The 17,566-nt window shown below is 35.5% G+C and overlaps 1 protein-coding gene and 1 long non-coding RNA gene across 3 annotated transcripts; both read right to left on the reverse strand.

The window, feature by feature from the left end:
• Nucleotides 1-291: 291 nt before the first annotated feature.
• LOC113057656 (uncharacterized) lies at nucleotides 292-10,333 on the reverse strand. 2 transcript variants are annotated; one of them, XM_026225099.1, is made up of 7 exons: nucleotides 9,962-10,333; nucleotides 9,314-9,365; nucleotides 7,760-7,847; nucleotides 4,119-5,099; nucleotides 3,865-4,026; nucleotides 3,360-3,452; nucleotides 292-1,130 (listed from the first exon to the last, which is right to left on the reverse strand). In XM_026225099.1, exons 1-7 carry the CDS (start codon nucleotides 10,122-10,124, stop codon nucleotides 810-812), a joined length of 1,860 nt encoding a protein of 619 aa, XP_026080884.1. In that variant the 5' UTR covers nucleotides 10,125-10,333; the 3' UTR covers nucleotides 292-809. The 2 variants fall into 2 exon arrangements, with proteins under 2 accessions (XP_026080884.1, XP_026080883.1); XM_026225098.1 differs by lacking the exons at nucleotides 292-1,130; nucleotides 3,360-3,452; nucleotides 3,865-4,026; nucleotides 9,962-10,333 and having other exon boundaries at nucleotides 4,957-7,847; nucleotides 9,314-9,359.
• Nucleotides 10,334-15,050: 4,717 nt separating this feature from the next.
• Nucleotides 15,051-16,004, reverse strand: LOC113057657 (uncharacterized). The gene is made up of 2 exons (XR_003277860.1): nucleotides 15,647-16,004; nucleotides 15,051-15,149 (listed from the first exon to the last, which is right to left on the reverse strand). It is a non-coding gene; the product is annotated as an uncharacterized LOC113057657 (long non-coding RNA).
• Nucleotides 16,005-17,566: the final 1,562 nt, after the last annotated feature.

A 17,566-nucleotide genomic window follows, 5' to 3' on the forward strand; every position in this document is an offset into this window, starting at 1 on the left:
CAATAGTCTGTTAACATTGGCTGAATGAGAAATAATTTGTTAAAATAATTGAAAAGAAATTAGTTTACCAACCCATGTTATTGGCCAAATTATACATTTTAAATTGTAGTAGCATTCCTTTTTAGTTTTACCTAAACTAAAAATGTATTTTGGTAAATTTATATTAGTAAAGCGACTTCACTGTATTGTTTATTCCCCGTTGCTCCCCAAAAAAATAAATAATAAAAAAAATAAAATTAAACACTCAAGCCATACTGCCACATTTTATTTAATTTATTTTTTATTAAATCTACAACAGTATTGTGAAAATTCCTTAAATGGTAAATACATTGAACATTTCCGCATAGTAGTAGATAGTTCACCTTAGTACATAAAAATCATGCATTTCAATTCAGGATTCCAAGATACACAGAACTCATTAGACCTTAGATCTTACACCAAAACCACAAACAATATTACACATTTAAATAATTTAAAATATTATGCTAATATTTGCTAAAGTGCAAAAACGTCAACACAACATAAAAGTGACAGGAGAGGGTTACTTTAAATATTCAGTGTAAATTTACTTGAATTTTTGTAAAACATTTACAAATATTTGAAACGCTGCAAAACTCTGAAGTAAAAAATTACTTCAGGGTTGTGTTTAGTGTAATTTCATCTTAATAGGAGCTCATGAAACTGCATCTTACTCATCAAATATTCCGCATGTAAACACATTTACAGATAGAAAGCAGCAAAAAACATTCTCATAAAATGTACTTTGAGCTTAAGGGTACTTCTCCCGTAAGGGTTAAGTGAAATTTCACTTAGTTTTCCAATAATTTGCTCATCAGAGTTTGCACTTTTTTGCTGCACTCAGTTCCCATGTTCAAAAAGACCTTCTGAATGAATTCAAAAGTATATCTTAAGTCCTTGTTGTACTCCATGTTAAGTGCGTAGAGCATGCCAAAGAGGACAATGAACGCACTCACAAAGTCTCCCATGTTTTCCAGTACGACTTCCTCTGCAAGGATAATTGCAACATTTACCACATCGGAGAGGGATCTTGAAGTGGATCTATCGCTGCTCACCACTTCAAGAATTCCCATTTTCATTCCAACTTTGTGATGCTCCAATGCCTCTGAACTCTGTAAAAAGTATAAAATAGCAATATTAATACTGATAGTGAATAAATCCAGAACAATACAGAACATCTTCATTCCCCATATTCTCGCTATTTAATAAAATATTAAAAAGTTCCCACTTTAAAATATATAGTGTGACCGGCTGATACAGACTTCTAAGAAATATAATTGACAGAATGTACAAAAATGTTTTTGCAAAATATCATTTTCATAAAAAAAAGTCAGTAATAAGATGATAACTAAGAAATACTACATAAATCAAAGTAATCAGATGTAAAATAACACTGGTTAGTCTTCACTGTAAAAATTAAATACAGATAAATGCTTACACTTACACAAAACTTATTCAGTCATGAGTAGAGTGATTTGATTTGTCTTTTGCTCTTTGATTAACATAACAGACAGCAGCAGGCTTATTAGACTGCTGTCTCTTTAAGAGCTTATGCACAGATCTAATATACAGTTACACAACATGCATTATCTTTCGCAACCATTTGCATTCCAAAACTGACTGCTTAACTGACCACTCACCAATACAGGCGTTTAGACAATTTTGTGTGTATTTGACTGTTTAAGTGGGGGAAACCACTCATTTTGGTACTTGCAACTCAAAAGCTACCTGAGAGAAGGCTTTGTGCATGCCACTTATATAGATCAGTGGTGCACATGCTTTTGGTGTGAGCGTGAAACTTGTAGGAATGACTAAAAGGATTCACAATACAAGCACTATTTCAACTATTCAGAGCAAATGAGAAGAGTGAATGTCCCTTCACCATCGGAGAGAAGAAAGAGTGAGAACGTGCAGCTGAAACAGGTGTATCAATACTGCAGAGAAGGTGTATTGGAACCATTTCAGATATTTTTAGTATCAATATGTATCAAAGTAATGTTTTTTTGACATCACTACTGTCTAATTAGGATTGTTGTTCTGAAAGATTTCATGGTGGTTCCCCCTGGTTTAATTTGGCCATGCATGTATTACAAATTTTAACAAAGAATTACAACATTTTTATCTGATAGGTTCATAAAATAATAATTAGCAGATTTATTATTCAGACCTTTTTGTGTAGAATTAAATCTAGAAAAACTGAGGAAACCTACCTGCAAAACTACAGTACTGTGAAGTTTTGGCACTTGTCAGAATGCTTTAAAGTGAGAATCCTGTCACAAATAATAACATAAATAGCTTTTTATTTATTTATCTATTAACTAAATCAAAACGATATTTGGGGTGAGCACCCTTTGCATTTGAAATGGGTTTTGTCACATCTATTCTTACACATTCATGTAGTTTTGCAGGAAGGTTTCACAGTGTCACAAGTGTCACAGTTCTTCTGGATTTAGTCCATCTCAGTTTTGTATGTAATCACAGACAGATTCAATGCAGATGAGATCAGATCTCCATGTGGAGCATAGAGACTACTGTCAGACTCTTTATGCATACAAAAATCTCATTGGATTATTACAATTAATTGCAAAATGAATGTTTGGAAATGACACACTACAGTAAAAGATATAAGTAACTGGCTTAAAAAAAAAATTTTGTATGAAAATACCAACGCGCCTAAGACTTTTGCACAGTACTGTATATCAGCTATTCATTTAGCTACTTATTATTTTATCAACCTATCAGATATAAACTGGAGAAACATACTGTTTCATCCAGCAACAACTGAGCCAGTGGTCCAAACAGAAACGGTTGCTCTTACTGATTTGCCTAATTGACCAATCCTGCATTGAGAAAGGTTAGGACTGCCTACCTTATTAACTTGGGTACACATAAATAAATAAATATATAAATCCATAAATACATGTAAAAATAAATAAATGTAGAAATACATAAATGTAGTATAACACAAATGGTACAAACATAGCGCAATTAAAAAATATTATTTGGACAAAATTATTAATGTATTAATTCATTTATGCATAGCTGCATTAATCTATTTCAGAATTGTATTTTTTAATTATTCAATTATTTATGCATTTATTTATTAAATTATGCATTTATTAATTTATTTATACTTAAGTCATAAGCACCTGATTTAATGGAGGAGATTTGCTGGGATGACTAGATAGGTGACTAGAGGGTACAAGTTTTATGGGTGACTAGGTGGAGAAAATGCCCTTTGAGGGAGGTTAGTCCCATTCACACTGCCAGCGATACGCAGTGACAAAACAACATGATCCCATTAATTTTGAATTAACAGTAGAGAATATAAAAAAAATTACCAGAATAGTCTTGCATATGGTTCCATGTTCCTTGAAATAAAAAGGAAGACCCCGAAGAGCAGTAGCCCTTCTCTGCACAGTTAAGTCTGCCATCTGTACAAGGGAATGAAAATAATAACATCTGTTTAATAACATTTTAAATGTATAAACAAACAGACATTCTCTCAGATTTTATTTAATTTGTGTTCTGAAGACAAATTAAAATCTAAAAAGTCGGGAATGGCATGAGGGTGTGTAATTAATGACATAATTTTCATTTTGGGGTGAGGTAACCCTGCATTTTCACCCCTACTGGTCAGCTAACAAGAAAGGAATTTGATCAAGGAAGCTGAAGTATGCTTGCTCGAAATATTAGAACCAACAAGGTTCTCACATGCCGGGCCAGCACATTCGAACCAGAGCCCTTAATATTTGTCTGGTTTGAGCTTCTTATGAGTTTGGGACAAAATGAAGGTGAGTTAATGACAACATAATCTTCATTATGGGGTGACAAATTGTGACCTACCTGTTTATCTAGATTGTCCAGCAAAGTCTCCAAGTCACAATCGCCTCTCTGTATTACTTTTGCCCTGAAGAGTTTCAGCAAGCCTCTGGAGTTGTTATCCAGTGATGTAAGGAATGTGGATTTAAGGTCTAAATGGTTGATCCTTCTAAATTCTGCATAAACCTATGTGAGAAACATAAGAGAAAGAAAAAAGGAGAGAGTTAAAGCAAATAAACAAAATAACTGTATGTACAATATGACCTTAGGAAACATACCTGTTCCTCATTAAAGAGTGCTGGCCATCGTTGTTTGAGTGTTGATACAAGAGGCTGATCTTCAACAACCTCACGTCTTCTAAGAGAGAAGGTGAAATCCATCTTTGTGTTCAAAGCATGCATGTTCACATCTTTCTTCTTAACCTCTTCTTCCATCCATTTGCGTTCATTCTCCAAAGCTTCTTCATCAAAACCAGTTGGAATGTCAGGAAGAAAGTTCAGTTCAGATCTTCGTGGTCTTTTCAGTGTTTGTTTGGATGCATCTCGCCTATTAAGTATCAATTCTGCACAACCAAGCTCACGAAGTTTTTGACGGTAATTCTGCATTTTGTTCTTCAAACTTAATGTCCATCCTTCACATCCAGTTTCAGATCCAGGACGTTTAAGGCAGGGATGCTTTTCTATCAATGCAGATGCAACCTTCTTCAAATCAGTGTCCTTTGGGTATGCCTTAAATGTGTATATGGCTTCTGCCAACTTGCCCAACACTTCCATCAAGATGTCTCTTGAGACAGTTAAGGACTTTCCATTTTTCTCGTATTCCTCATTGGCTTTCTGAAGCTTTAGTTCCACATCATAGGAGAAGCAGGGTATTGGAAACTTGCTTGGCCAATGTTCTGACCTTAATAGAGAAGCGACCTGTGTTGAATCTGAGGAAGTTGCTGATGTAGATGGTTGGACGGATAATGTGCTTTCTGCATCTGCAGGGGGATCTGTCCTTTCAGAATGCACTGAAATTGGGGTTAAAAACAATTCCCAATGAAGTCTCAAAGTAGCTTTTTCTGGTGGAAGCTCGGAGATGTCATGCAGATTACAAAGTTGATTATTGAAATCTGGATCTTCATACTGAATGGTAAAGCCTTTCTCTATTTGCAATTTTTCACACAGACACGTGCAAAGTCCTTCTACTGAGGATGGGGTAGGCACAGATATTTTTCTAACGTTGTCAGGTGAAAGAATGACTCGCAGCAACATTGCAACCTGGAGGACAGGGGATAGTATGAGCAAAAATGGTAAGTTAAGAACAACCAAGTAATCAACCAAGTAAAAATCTCTTTGGTACAACCATGCGTCTTCCGCCAACATTGTAAGCAGCCAGAGGATAAAAATCAACAAGCTCTTGTGGAGTCACAATTGCAACATCACAGTGCGTACTTTGATTTATCTCATATGCCCGGAAATGTTCAATGTACCATGAGGTAAGTCTGTGCACAATGAATGCAACCTCTGTGCCACAAATTAGGATATGATCAATCTGACCAAACTCTGGAAATCCATTTTCATTTCCAATACACAGAATCATTCCTCGACTGTACTGGGTTCCATGTACAGTTGCCTTTGTGGTTAAAGAAAAGGAAGTTTGGTTTGCATACTTGTTTTCAACTGCCAATCTCAGCCTTGCATCAAGAGAGGATATTTTAAGTACCTTAACATTTTCAACATGTAGAGGTGCTTTAAAAAAGCTATGTGAGTCAATTGCGCATGCCATCATGAGTTGATGCTTGTTGGATAACGTCTTGAGAAGGTTTCTGAAATTCTGTGTTTCATGAACAACCTTCTTGAAAAAACTGTGCTTTGCCTCAAAGCGCATTGTCCACAGATCCACTAGAGGACCAAAGCAACAGATCAGGTGAGGATAGTGTTCAAGAAAGTGATGTTTTGGACGCAAGTATGCATCAGGAAAGACCTCTTTAAACAACTCACGATGGCAGGAAATCTTGCTTTCCAGATACCAGACAGCCTCCACTGTTAGTTTTTGGCTTACCACAAGCTCGACAATATCTTTCAAATCCATGATGAGATGCCATGTCTTGTCACTCTCAGGCACCAAATCACCAATCATCAGAGATATCAGTCTTAGTAAGGTCCAGTTTTCGTGAGCGTTTCCTCCAATTGTTTTCTTTGAAGAAAAAGTCTTTGCAATTTTTTGAGGTCTGTTGACCTGGTCAGAAAAGCAGTATTGAAATGAATGGATTTTGTTGTTTAGCTCTTCAAGAGTAAAATATTTAGAATCAATCCATTTCTTCAGACATAAACTTATCTCAAAAGGCACTATTCCCTCAAAAAGGTCGTGCATTAGATCCGGAGGGAAGCCAGTAATGGTGTGGAAGAACTTAAGATGTTTCTGGAGAACACATTCAGATTTGACACCATCCACAGATGATAAAGTCTCACTGCTGTTCAACTCTGTTATGCAGCAATCATGTTGTTCTGGACTTCTTAGCTGAAAAATACCTTCTCTCACCTCTGTGTTTTGAATGTTGTTTAAAGATGCCAAACAAAATCGACAGAACTTCTCCACCCTGAAACTCTCTTGAAACCCTGCAAGTCCATGTGCTCCAAGATTATCTGCAGAAACAGTGAACACTGTTCCCCTAACGTTATTTCCAAGCTTTTGAACAAAGACGCCATCCTGCTCAAGACACTTTAAATCTTTTATCAAAGGGTCAAAAAAGGGTTCATATCCATTTGCATTCACTTCTGAACTTTTCCCAAGCAGTGCCAACTGAATTGAATTGAGACTTGATTGATTCTGGGATGGCCAGTTCAAGATGACCCAATAAACTGCAGTTAGTTTATATTTTTTGCGGGCTGTGCCCAAGGGGTTGACAACTTCAAAGTCGTCAATGTACAACCCAAGTACAAGTGAAAAATCCTGGCTACTGAAAAGGCGATTTTCTTTGAAATATTTTCCATCAAAACAACACTGGTAAAAACCGTGGGCACTTTCATTGGTGGTAAATGTCTTTTCAAATACCTCCGGTTGATCAAGCAATGTCTGCAGGACTTTCAGAAGGGGAACATAAAAAAATGTTTGTTTGTCTGCCCTGCTGAACACATATTCAATTGGTTCAGTTACTTGGAATTTTTGTTTAAAGTAGCTGTTTCGTTTATGTTCAGTTGAAAGAATACCGTTGTGAGAGCAAGCAGTCAAAAATGGGTCAGTTTCATGTAAAACATGTGCAATATCAGTAAAAACTGACTGATCAACATCACAATTATGGGACTGCAGAATGTCTTTGATTGCAGCCAAAGTATTTGATTTGGAGATAGTTAGAATATCAGTTACAGCATTGCTGATATGCTGAGAGGCCCTTTTGGACACATGTAGTTGTGTTTGCATACACAAAAACAAGGCTGCAAGTTTGTGTTCAAGTGCTTGCTTAGTTTCTGCAGGGTTATCATCAGGAGTATCAGTAGTATGCACTTGTACTTCTTCGTCTAAATGCACTTGTACTTCTTCATCTAAATTTGGTGCACATCCTAAGGAAGAAGATGGACTCGCATCATTGCACCTGTTCTCAGGACAAACTGATATCCGGAAGTCATTTAATCCATGGGATTTGTGCTTCCTGTTGTTATGAGCTGTGAATGTACGGTAACTGTTGCTAATAAAATTACACTTTAAAAATGGACAATGAACCCTCTCGTGGTTTTTAAGATGTCCTCTTAAATGGTGAAGAAATGTTGATTGAGAGCAGATGTCCCTAAAATCACAGTTGTCACAAGAAAATGTGGTATTCCCCTTGTTGCCAGTCTTTGGATGTACCCTCCACAAATGTGTTTTTAAAGCTCCAATTGTCTTGAAAATGCAAATACATTCTAGGTGTAAACATGGAAAGGAAGTTGCATTAACTGACCAATGGCAAGTTCTGTAGTGCTTGAAAATTAGGTCTTGGTGAGGTGATGAAAACTTGCAGAAGCGGCACTGCATGGACTTCTTCTAAACTGCAAAATAAATAAATGACAAAGCTGAAAAATGATACTTTTGCATAAAAAGCCTTTCTAAAGATAGAGCTAAATGGGGAAAAGTTGTCAGGCAGCAACTAATGTAAAATATAGCAAACTGTGGACGGTGTGACCAGCATGCTGGTGATAGTCAAGTCCACACTGCTGAAAGGGCAAAAGACCCAGAGTAATATTGATCAATTACTTTTGGAAATCTTTAGAAAAAATTAATTAGATGTAAAATTATATAAAATAAAATTTGTTCAAGTTTGTAGAGATTTTCTGATGGAGGGGTTTGGCAAAACTGGTTCCCAGACTAATGCCCGTTTCACACATACTCCATTTGCAGTGCGTATGTTAACCGGTTAGAGCTTTCACACTGCAAGCGGATGCGGGTCCGGCAGTGTGTTCAAGGTTCCAGGTCTGCAGCAGTGCGGTGTTTCTGCATTGAGTCTATTTTTTGCTGTGCTGGACCCACTGAATTAAAGTGACAGCACATTGTTTACATTAAAATAAACATGCATTGACGTGAAAATCTAGTAATTTCACCACAGATGCACATAATTTAAAGTCTACTCTGATTCAAAAGTCAATATTGGATAAAGCAAGGAAAACAACACTGTACCTGGCATTTTTGTAAAAAAAAAGTGACATAATGGTTAGCACTCATCCTTTCTTGGAGGTGGAAAAACTAATTTTTTTATGACCTGCAAGATTTTAAAACAAAAGAAAAGATGAGAATCGGCTGTTTTTGTCAAGCTTGTTGTGAGTTTAAAATCTAAAATGTATCTGATTTCTAGTAAATCTAGTAATTTCACCACATATGCATTTAATTTGAATATAATTTATAACTCTACTCTGTTCCAAAGTAATGTACACAATGGCGTATCTCAGTGGGATGCAAGAGGCAGAAGTGATCTTTCGTTCATATCTCTATGCCATATCGTGTAATTTGACTTCACTTACAAGAAGTGATGGTGTGGGGACGGCTGATTTGAGGTAAAATGTGATATAAATAATTTCACTGACACATTGATGTCTGACGGACACGAAATGATCATTTGTGTGAGAAACCCAACAGTAATTAATTATTAATTAACAGATTGCTATTAATAAATAGTTATTTAATTAACATTACATAATTCTGAGCCTTATAGCTTGCCATACATGTACTGCAACACGCACATAAGCACTGCAGACGGAGTATGTGTCAAACGGGTGTAACACAAAATGGCCAACCAGTTTGTAAATTATGCAGCCTGAATTACAGTGTCACAAATTTTAGAAGCATCTCATGGCGGCTCTCAATAAAGCAATTTAACACAATTTAAATATCATAAGAGCTAAGTGTATTTGACACGAATATGGTATGAACAAATATGCAATAAAAACTATCATAAGAACTAAGGGTATTTGACACGAATATGGTATGAACAAATATGCAATAAAAACTTTTAAATACTCACTGTGAAAGTCGTAAAGTTAGTCGTTCAGTTGAGTCTGACCTACGATGTTTGGCTACATTGAGAGAGAAAAAAAGTTATAACAGAAATATATAACTAATGCCTAGTGTCTCATACATTTAGCATGATCACAATATAGTTTGACAAAATTATTTAGCTCTATAAATAGTAAATTATATATTAGTATCGGGTTAAATTAATTTATAAAAGGCTATCATGAAACCAAGGCGTGAATTCACTGATATTTTGTAAAATACAATGTTATGTAGGCTATGGAAAATATTGTAGCGCACAGACTCTGTTCATAGTTGTGAAATTGCTGTTTGTTTTGCACCGGCAGTGATTGGGTTAACAACGTAAATTCGGAGCATAGTAGGAGGGCCGGGACAGTGTTCATCTCACAGACTGTCTTCGTTCTGATTAAAAGTTCAGAAATAGAGCTTCCCTAGTCTGTCATTTTTCAGACATTACAATATATGTCCTCAAGTAAAACATTCGGAGAGTCGTTAATTCGTTTAACCTTACCCAATGCTAGTGTAATGGCCGCGGTAGTGTAACATTAATGCCCATGTTTTACGTTTTTATGCTGAATGAGACCTGCACTCGGTTTAACGTAAACAATACTTAATAAATACATATATCAGTACTCACCATAACTTAAATGAAGAAAAATCTGTTTGAAAATGATGTCTGAACTTCTTTCGTCGTACTTCAGCATCGATTCCTCAGTCTCCTCACTCTCCCGCGCAGATACATTTGAATCCACTATACCAACGGTTTCTCTCAGGTGCATGCGCCTGTCTGGCATGCGCATGCTTTTTTTTCTCCGCAAGGCTTGTTCAGCTAACACAGATATTTCACTTTTAATTGATGAATTGGCTGAACACAATTTAATATGTTGAGTGAATCTACTTTTTTAATTTTACCTTTAGACCATAAGCTAAAATTACCCCAATGCATCTTTTTGTTTGGGGATAATTATTTGAAAGCAATTTGTTGAGTCAATATTTAATTGTCAGTTTCCAAAATTTTTCAAAAAATTTTTTTTTTACAGTGTATTAACTGAGCAGAGATCAGGGGTCTTTCTCCTTCCTGCTGTCTGCATATGTTCATGATGTTTGATGATGAAAAGCAGCCAGAAGGTCTAAGCAAAAGCCATCTGCTACCTGACACCAGGTGTGTGACAACATACTTCTGTTGAAGTGCTGACAACACACACAGGAATTATATTGGTGGCTAATAACTAGAAGCACATTCACCAAGAACAGTAGTCACACCACAAAAATAACCATTTAAACATCTGTTCAGCTTAAGTTATGTATGTTTTTTTGGAAGAATTAATGCTAAACATGAGCATATCATTTTGGCCTTAAGAGGAAACACTCTAGATGCTGAAACTGTGACTTTCATCATAAAATGTTTACCAATTTTTATTTTTATTTATTTATCCTTGTAATGTATTTATTTGACATTATGCTTTACATTATGGTTTTATTAACAAAGTTCGGGAAAAACACGATCAGATAATCATTCAATTTGGCACAGGTGCATCTCGTTTAGCTAATCATCCTAAATAGCACACAAGCGTATATATATATATCCAGTCTTCCTACCTCCTGTCCCACGACAGTTTTTTCGGCATCCCTCCTCCACCCCAACTCCTCACTTCTAATCTATTTATCCCAAATCGGGGATAGGGGGAGTTATTTGGGTTCGGGCTGTGCTCCGGGCCCGGACCCCTCCCCCAGGACAGCACGCCAAAATATGCCTACTATTCGCCTTCAGATTAGATGTAAGGGTGAGCTCGTGAAATGCAGTCAGGCGAGTTCGCGGTGTTGTCTGCTCACAGCTGAGTGAGGAAATATGGGGTTGCAGTGAACAATTTCAGGCTGACAGGTCACAATTAGAAGGGTTTATTTGTTCTTCTTGGGAGTGCCAGAAAGGTGGCAGCTTTCAGGAGATGAGAATTTAGCATTTGCTAAGTATAGTGAGTTTAAGAAAGTTGTGTGTGCTTATGGATGGATGGATGGATGGATGGATGGATATTAGCTTTAAAATTTAGGAAGATTCATTTGTTTGTTCATACGCTGTCAACTTGAGTTATTTTCTTTTCGCTCTGCCGTTCATCGTGCTGTGTGAGGCTGTTTATGTAACAGCACAGCAGCGTGTATACAACTAAAATGCTTTTGGTTATCCCTCTGCCGATCCAACTAGTGGCTTCTTATCAGACACTGTCAACTTGAATTAATTACATCAATGTAGCATTAGCCGGAATTCACAAGACGAGTGAAACTTTATAACTACTAAACTCTGCAATATTAGACTAATATGGTATCGATGAGACACAAAAAATCCATATGACACAGAAAATCCATATGATGAAGGATGATTGCAGGAGATTATCAGACAAAGTTTGACCTATATTTCTGCAATACAAAGGAAGCTCGTTGTTGGCTGCAGTGTTATATGAAAACTAGTAGATCTTTGTTTTCTTAAAAAATGATGTCTTAAGAACAATGTTCGAGTGTTTATGTGCAGTTTCTGTAATGTTTTGAGTGTGTTGCTACAGTATATGGTTTCAAGAGTATATTGTGTGGTTTTTAGGTTCTGCCTGAAAGCCTACCTCTAAACATTCAGGTTTCTTTCCATCTTTCCAACAAATCTTGAAGTCTATGGGATTTTGTATTTATTTATATTTTATTTATTTATTTAGTCACCTATGCATCATATGGGATTGCTTGGAAATATTCATGCATGATTAATTTCCATAAACACAAAACAAATGACCCACTCAAGTTTGGGGTTGGTAATTTAGATCAAATGTCTTTTAGGTCTATATATAACCCAAGCGAGCTGTATGTAAATAACATTTCATTTTGCCTACATGTGCAGTTCTTCGTTAGAACAAGCGGCAGTGATGACCAGACTTTTTACTGTAAAGGGTCTGGCTTTGTGAAACTAGAGCAAAAATGATGCCAAAGTTTGTGCTTCGACAGATCTGAAAATGAATTTTCTTGTGAAAATGTCACATTTTTATGAAAGACAAAAATCATACTTGTACCAGCTGCAAACACAGCACACTGTTTTCAGTAAAATGTCAATCTCATTTATAAACAATTGCTTATTTTATTCAGAGATTTGACACTTTAATTGTTTTGCCATTTTTCTAATGTCACAGAATAATTAATTTTACACTTACAAGTTTGTAATTATTTGCTGAATAATCAGCTGAAGTCTGCTGGAGCGAATCAGAGATCATATGCTGGCCTTTATTCACACCCACAGGTCATCAGCAGCAGAAGAGCCACCTGTGGAGATCTGTCAAAATACATATGCTTGCTAATTACTCTACTGGTGGTCACTTCACTCTGTGCAGGTGGCAGTAATTCGCTTAAAGACACACTCCAGCTAACAGAGTTTCTCAGAACAGAACTTTGGCTTACATTCTGGCAGGGTTGTCTGAAAATAAACAAACATTCTTCCAGTAAGGTTAACATATGTCAGTGATCCGGTCTTTAATAATGTTCTCAAAACATTAGCACAACAACATTATAATTTTTTTTTTTTTTATGTATTAGTTGGACATTTGTGCAGAGATCAAGTAAAGTCAGAAGTAAAATTCTGATAATGTCTGCTAAAAGATAAATAAAATAAATAAAAAATTACTCCCTTACACTAACATTACCAGGATTTTTTTTTTTTTTGTAAAACCTAAAACAAAAACCTACATTCAAAAGCTAAACATTCGCAAATAAAGTTTTTACAACTTCTTGGGGACATTCACAAACCATTCTGTTAGTTGGGCTAATATGTAAAACAACTGCAATTAGCTTTATATTCATTTGGAACATTATTCAAGCCCACTTGATAAGTGCATTTTGATTGGTTGGAGTACAGAACCTTGTGTGTATGTTAGGTTTATTTTGACCACTTTAAAAATCTATATTGAGGTTTAGACAAGTCTTTTGAATAATATTTACATAATAATACACTAGCATTCTTGATGCATTAATAAAACAGAATATGTATCCTACATCAAAGTAAGATGTTTCTCTCTTGGGAACCGTTCCTCTAGAAATGCTTATACTCTTTCATCACCTCTTCAGATGGGTCTATAAACAGCAATCTCTGCACCAAAATGTTTCCTTTTTTTTGTTTTTTTTTGTATCTGCAGCAGGCTTTTCAAAACCACACACAAGCAATTGCCCCTGAGCTCAGCATCAAGTTAGCAGAGCGAGTCTAAGAATTCTGGTTTGAACATTTACCCTGAGAGTAAAACTGTTAAAATATTACAGGAACAGCATAATAAAATTGGCATACACAGTGGAACAGACAAAAGTAAGATAATTGCACATTGTGAATAAATAAAAGTGAATTTCACAAAGTAGTTTGTAAAACAGCTAATAAGCTAGAATAGTGGTCCCAAAAGTATTTGAACACTTAACCTCTTCAGCTCTGCAGCATATTTTTAATTTTTTACAGAATTAGGCATACCAGAATTTAAAAGAGAGCCCTACTCGCATACTTTGGAATAAATTGATACAAATGGTCTCATTTGACAGAAAACTCTCTGAATTTTAAAACATGGGTAAAATATTGCATATTTTGTATTTTATATGTTTACAATACTGTGATAAACACTGACAAAAAGTCATATTTTTATTATTATTTTTTATTAAGTTTTTATTTAAGAGTCTGTAATTTAGGACTTGTTTGGTCTATGTCGCTTCAGACAATCTCTTTTGATTCCACTAGGTGGCATTAAACAGGAGAAAAAAGTATTTTTTTGATAAAATCTTCTAAGCAAAAGTTATTTAGCTTTAATAGAAAGGAGGCGTTAGGCTCTCCAAGTGTACTTTTACAGTCACCATTTTTGATTGCTGAAACCAGCAAGCATACCTGAACTTAAAAGACAGCCCTAACCACATACTTTGGAATAAATTTATAAAAATGGTTTCATTTTACAGAAAACTCTCTGAATTTTAAAACATGGGTAAAATATTGCATATTTTGTACTTTATATGTTTACATTACTGTGATAAACACTAACAAAAAGTCAGATTTTTATAATTTTTTTAATTACGTTTTTATTTAAGAGTCTGTAATTTAGGACTTGTTTGGTCTATGTCACTTCAGAAAATCTCTTTTGATTCTACAAGGTGGCATTAAACAGGAGAAAAAAGAATTTTTTTGATAACATCTTCTAAGCAAAAGTTATTTAGCTTTAATCGAAAGGAGGCGTTAGACTCTCCAAGTGTACAGTCACCATTTTTGATTACTGAATCCAGCATAGCTGAACTTAAAAGACAGCCCTAACCACATACTTTGGAATAAATTTATAAAAATGGTCTTATTTTACAGAAAACTCTCGGAAGTTTAACACAAGCACAAGATATTGCATATTTTGTCTTTTGTATTTTTACTATATTGTGATAAACACGGAAACAAAGTCAGATTTGTATTATTTTTTAAAGTAAGTTTTTATTTAGGAGTCTGTTATTTAGGACCTGTTAGGTCTATTTCCCTGCAGAAAGTTTCTTTTGATTCCACTAGGTGACAGTAAAAAGATAAAAAAATAATTTTGTTGATAACATCTTCTAAGCAAAAGTTATTTAGATTTAACCAAAAGGAGGCGTTGGAGTCTCCAAGCTCTGTAGCTTTACCTGAAGAGACAGAATGTCTTATGTCTCCAAGTTTCCTCAAAAAACTCATGTCATGGAATAAGCAAAATAAGGCAAAGTTCTGTTCTTGCATTTTATTTTACACACACACACACACACACACTCAAAATAAGTATCCTGACTTGCTGGCTCCCATTCTTCACCACTGGATGCTACAACTGCAAAACAAAACAAAAATGTATAAATTTACACTGCAATCCCAAAATACATGCTAAAATGACATACAAAAAAATAATCCAGATATGCAAGTAACAGAAAGAGGAAAATAATGATTACACATACACAAATCCATGAGTATGTATAAATAAATGAGAACAACCCTTGCATATCTTATGTATATGTGAATTGCATTCATGTGTTCGTTGCGTGTGTGTAATTCAAATATGTAACGAACACATGAATGCAATTCACATATACATAAGATATAAAAATGCACAAGGCAGTACACGTATATATAATATTGATAAATAAATTCATGCAAAAACAAATTAGCATGCAACTAACGAAGGCAACCGATGAATGCAATTCGCGTATACAAGAAAGACATAAACTGCACAAGGCAATACACTTATGAATGCAATCGATGAATAAATTAATGCAATAATAATATTAGCATGCAACTTACAAATGCTTGATAGAAACAACGTATACTTACTCAAAATCAGGGTCTTCTCCCAGTTTGTAAGCAGCTTCTCTGACCGAGTCAAAGCTAGCTAGCATCGCTGCAAGTTTCAGTGTCGGACATCCGATCAAACTCCTCCAAAGCCGCCTCCACACCAACAAAAAACTTTCTTGAAGTCATTTTTCAGAGACATATAACTCTAACAGTAATAAAAGCACGCAATAATTCGCTAAAACGCTATCCAAAATCACAAAACAAACTTCCGATCAACTCATCAATAATCATCTGCGCCCGTTTGCAGCGTTTTCTTTAGTCCCACCTCCTCAACTTTGGAAAGGAACAACTCGGGCTCTGAATGGTCTAGAAGCTTGATCGATGTGTCTATGGAGAGGGGAGGCTGTCAGCTTTGATGACATAGGACGCAATGCGTGATGACGTCATTGCAAGTCGAAAGGAATCAAAGAGAGTCAATACAAATACTGGTCATGTTTTACGCTGCATTGCATGTTTTGATCTGCGCATCTGAGACATATTATAGTGCCGTTTAGCCATGCATGCTCAAAGACACACGAGAATGCTCTCATTTTGAAGAAAACAACCTAATCTAAAAGCTGATATAGGATTTTAGGCTAGTATGTGAGCACAGATGTAGTTATCAGCGCAGAAATATGACGCATACGTTTGCTTGTTCACATAAGTAATTTCAGTTTTCGTGATTCTTTTGAAAATTATTATTTGTTATGTCACTGTAATGTATAAGATCGGTGAAATAAAGTACACAGTGACATTCCTGAGAGTGAGAGCTTTCATTTGATGTGTGACTTGTCCATGTTTGGTGAGTTTGTGTGCTATAAATATGAAATATGAACATTATTCATCTGATTTTCTCAAGGGGGGGTGGTTGTGGAAGAACGAATTTATACCTTATTATTTTCTTTTATGTAAAATTAATGCAAATACCATGGGACTTGCAAGAAAGCAGAGGTTCTACGCTTTCAAAAAATACCATATATGACTAGTTTTGTGCTTCACAGTTTATAGATTTTTAAAAAATAGTATTATGACCTCCCCGCGGACCCACCGGTGGGTCCTAGGGCGTGGCCAGAGTTCAAGAGGTTAAAGTGCACTTCAAATCACACAGTATGAATGATTTATTGTATTACTTAAAAAAACTAGAAAAGTAGAAAAATAGAAAAGTAAACTTCACTGGAGAAAGCGTTATTATGGACAGAGGACTCATCTCTAAGCTGGTTTGAAGTTAAATGCCTTAATGATTAATTTGTTTCTTTGCGCTTCACAAGATGTTAATTGATGGAAAGGAGTCATGTGGAATATTGTGATGTTTTTATCAGCTGTTTGGACTCAAATGGACGGCACCCATTCACTACAAAGGATCCATTGCTGAGCACTCCAAATTTGTTCCATTAAAGAAGCAAATTTACATTTCTTTAATGAACATGCTTCATAGAAGGAACATTTTCATTTAATCAGTTCACTGCACAAAAGTGTATACCGTTTTATATATATATATATATATATGTGTGTGTGTGTGTGTGTGTGTGTGTGTGTGTGTGTGTGTGTGTGTTTTTATATATCCATTTTTCTACATTCCTAATTTACATCTTATAAGAGTTTCTTTATTTTTTTATTGCTGTATAAATTCAATATTGAATATTGTGTATGCGAGACTGAGACAGTTTTGAAAAGCTCTTTCTTTTCTCCCATACAGGTGAGATAATTACATTCTCTCATAATTTACTAATATTTCTGTTTCTTTGCTGCTTCACCTATTTTTAGAAAGCATGTGGGCTGTGATTCTGTGATCCTTTGCAATAACGTTATGTTCCTGCTCCTTACATGGCCCACTTTCACTCTCTCCCATGACACTGCAAACAGAGGAGCTGCTAACTCCAGGACTCCACTTTAAAGGCACAGTCCACCAGTGCTGAATCA

Source organism: Carassius auratus, chromosome 39 (assembly GCF_003368295.1).
Source record: "Carassius auratus strain Wakin chromosome 39, ASM336829v1, whole genome shotgun sequence".
In the NCBI taxonomy this organism is placed as follows: Eukaryota; Metazoa; Chordata; class Actinopteri; order Cypriniformes; family Cyprinidae; genus Carassius; species Carassius auratus.

Excerpts from the sequence above, each read along its gene's own strand:
- LOC113057656 (XM_026225098.1), bottom strand. The coding sequence starts at position 7,833 with ATGCAGTGCCGCTTCTGCAAGTTTTCATCACCTCACCAAGACCTAATT.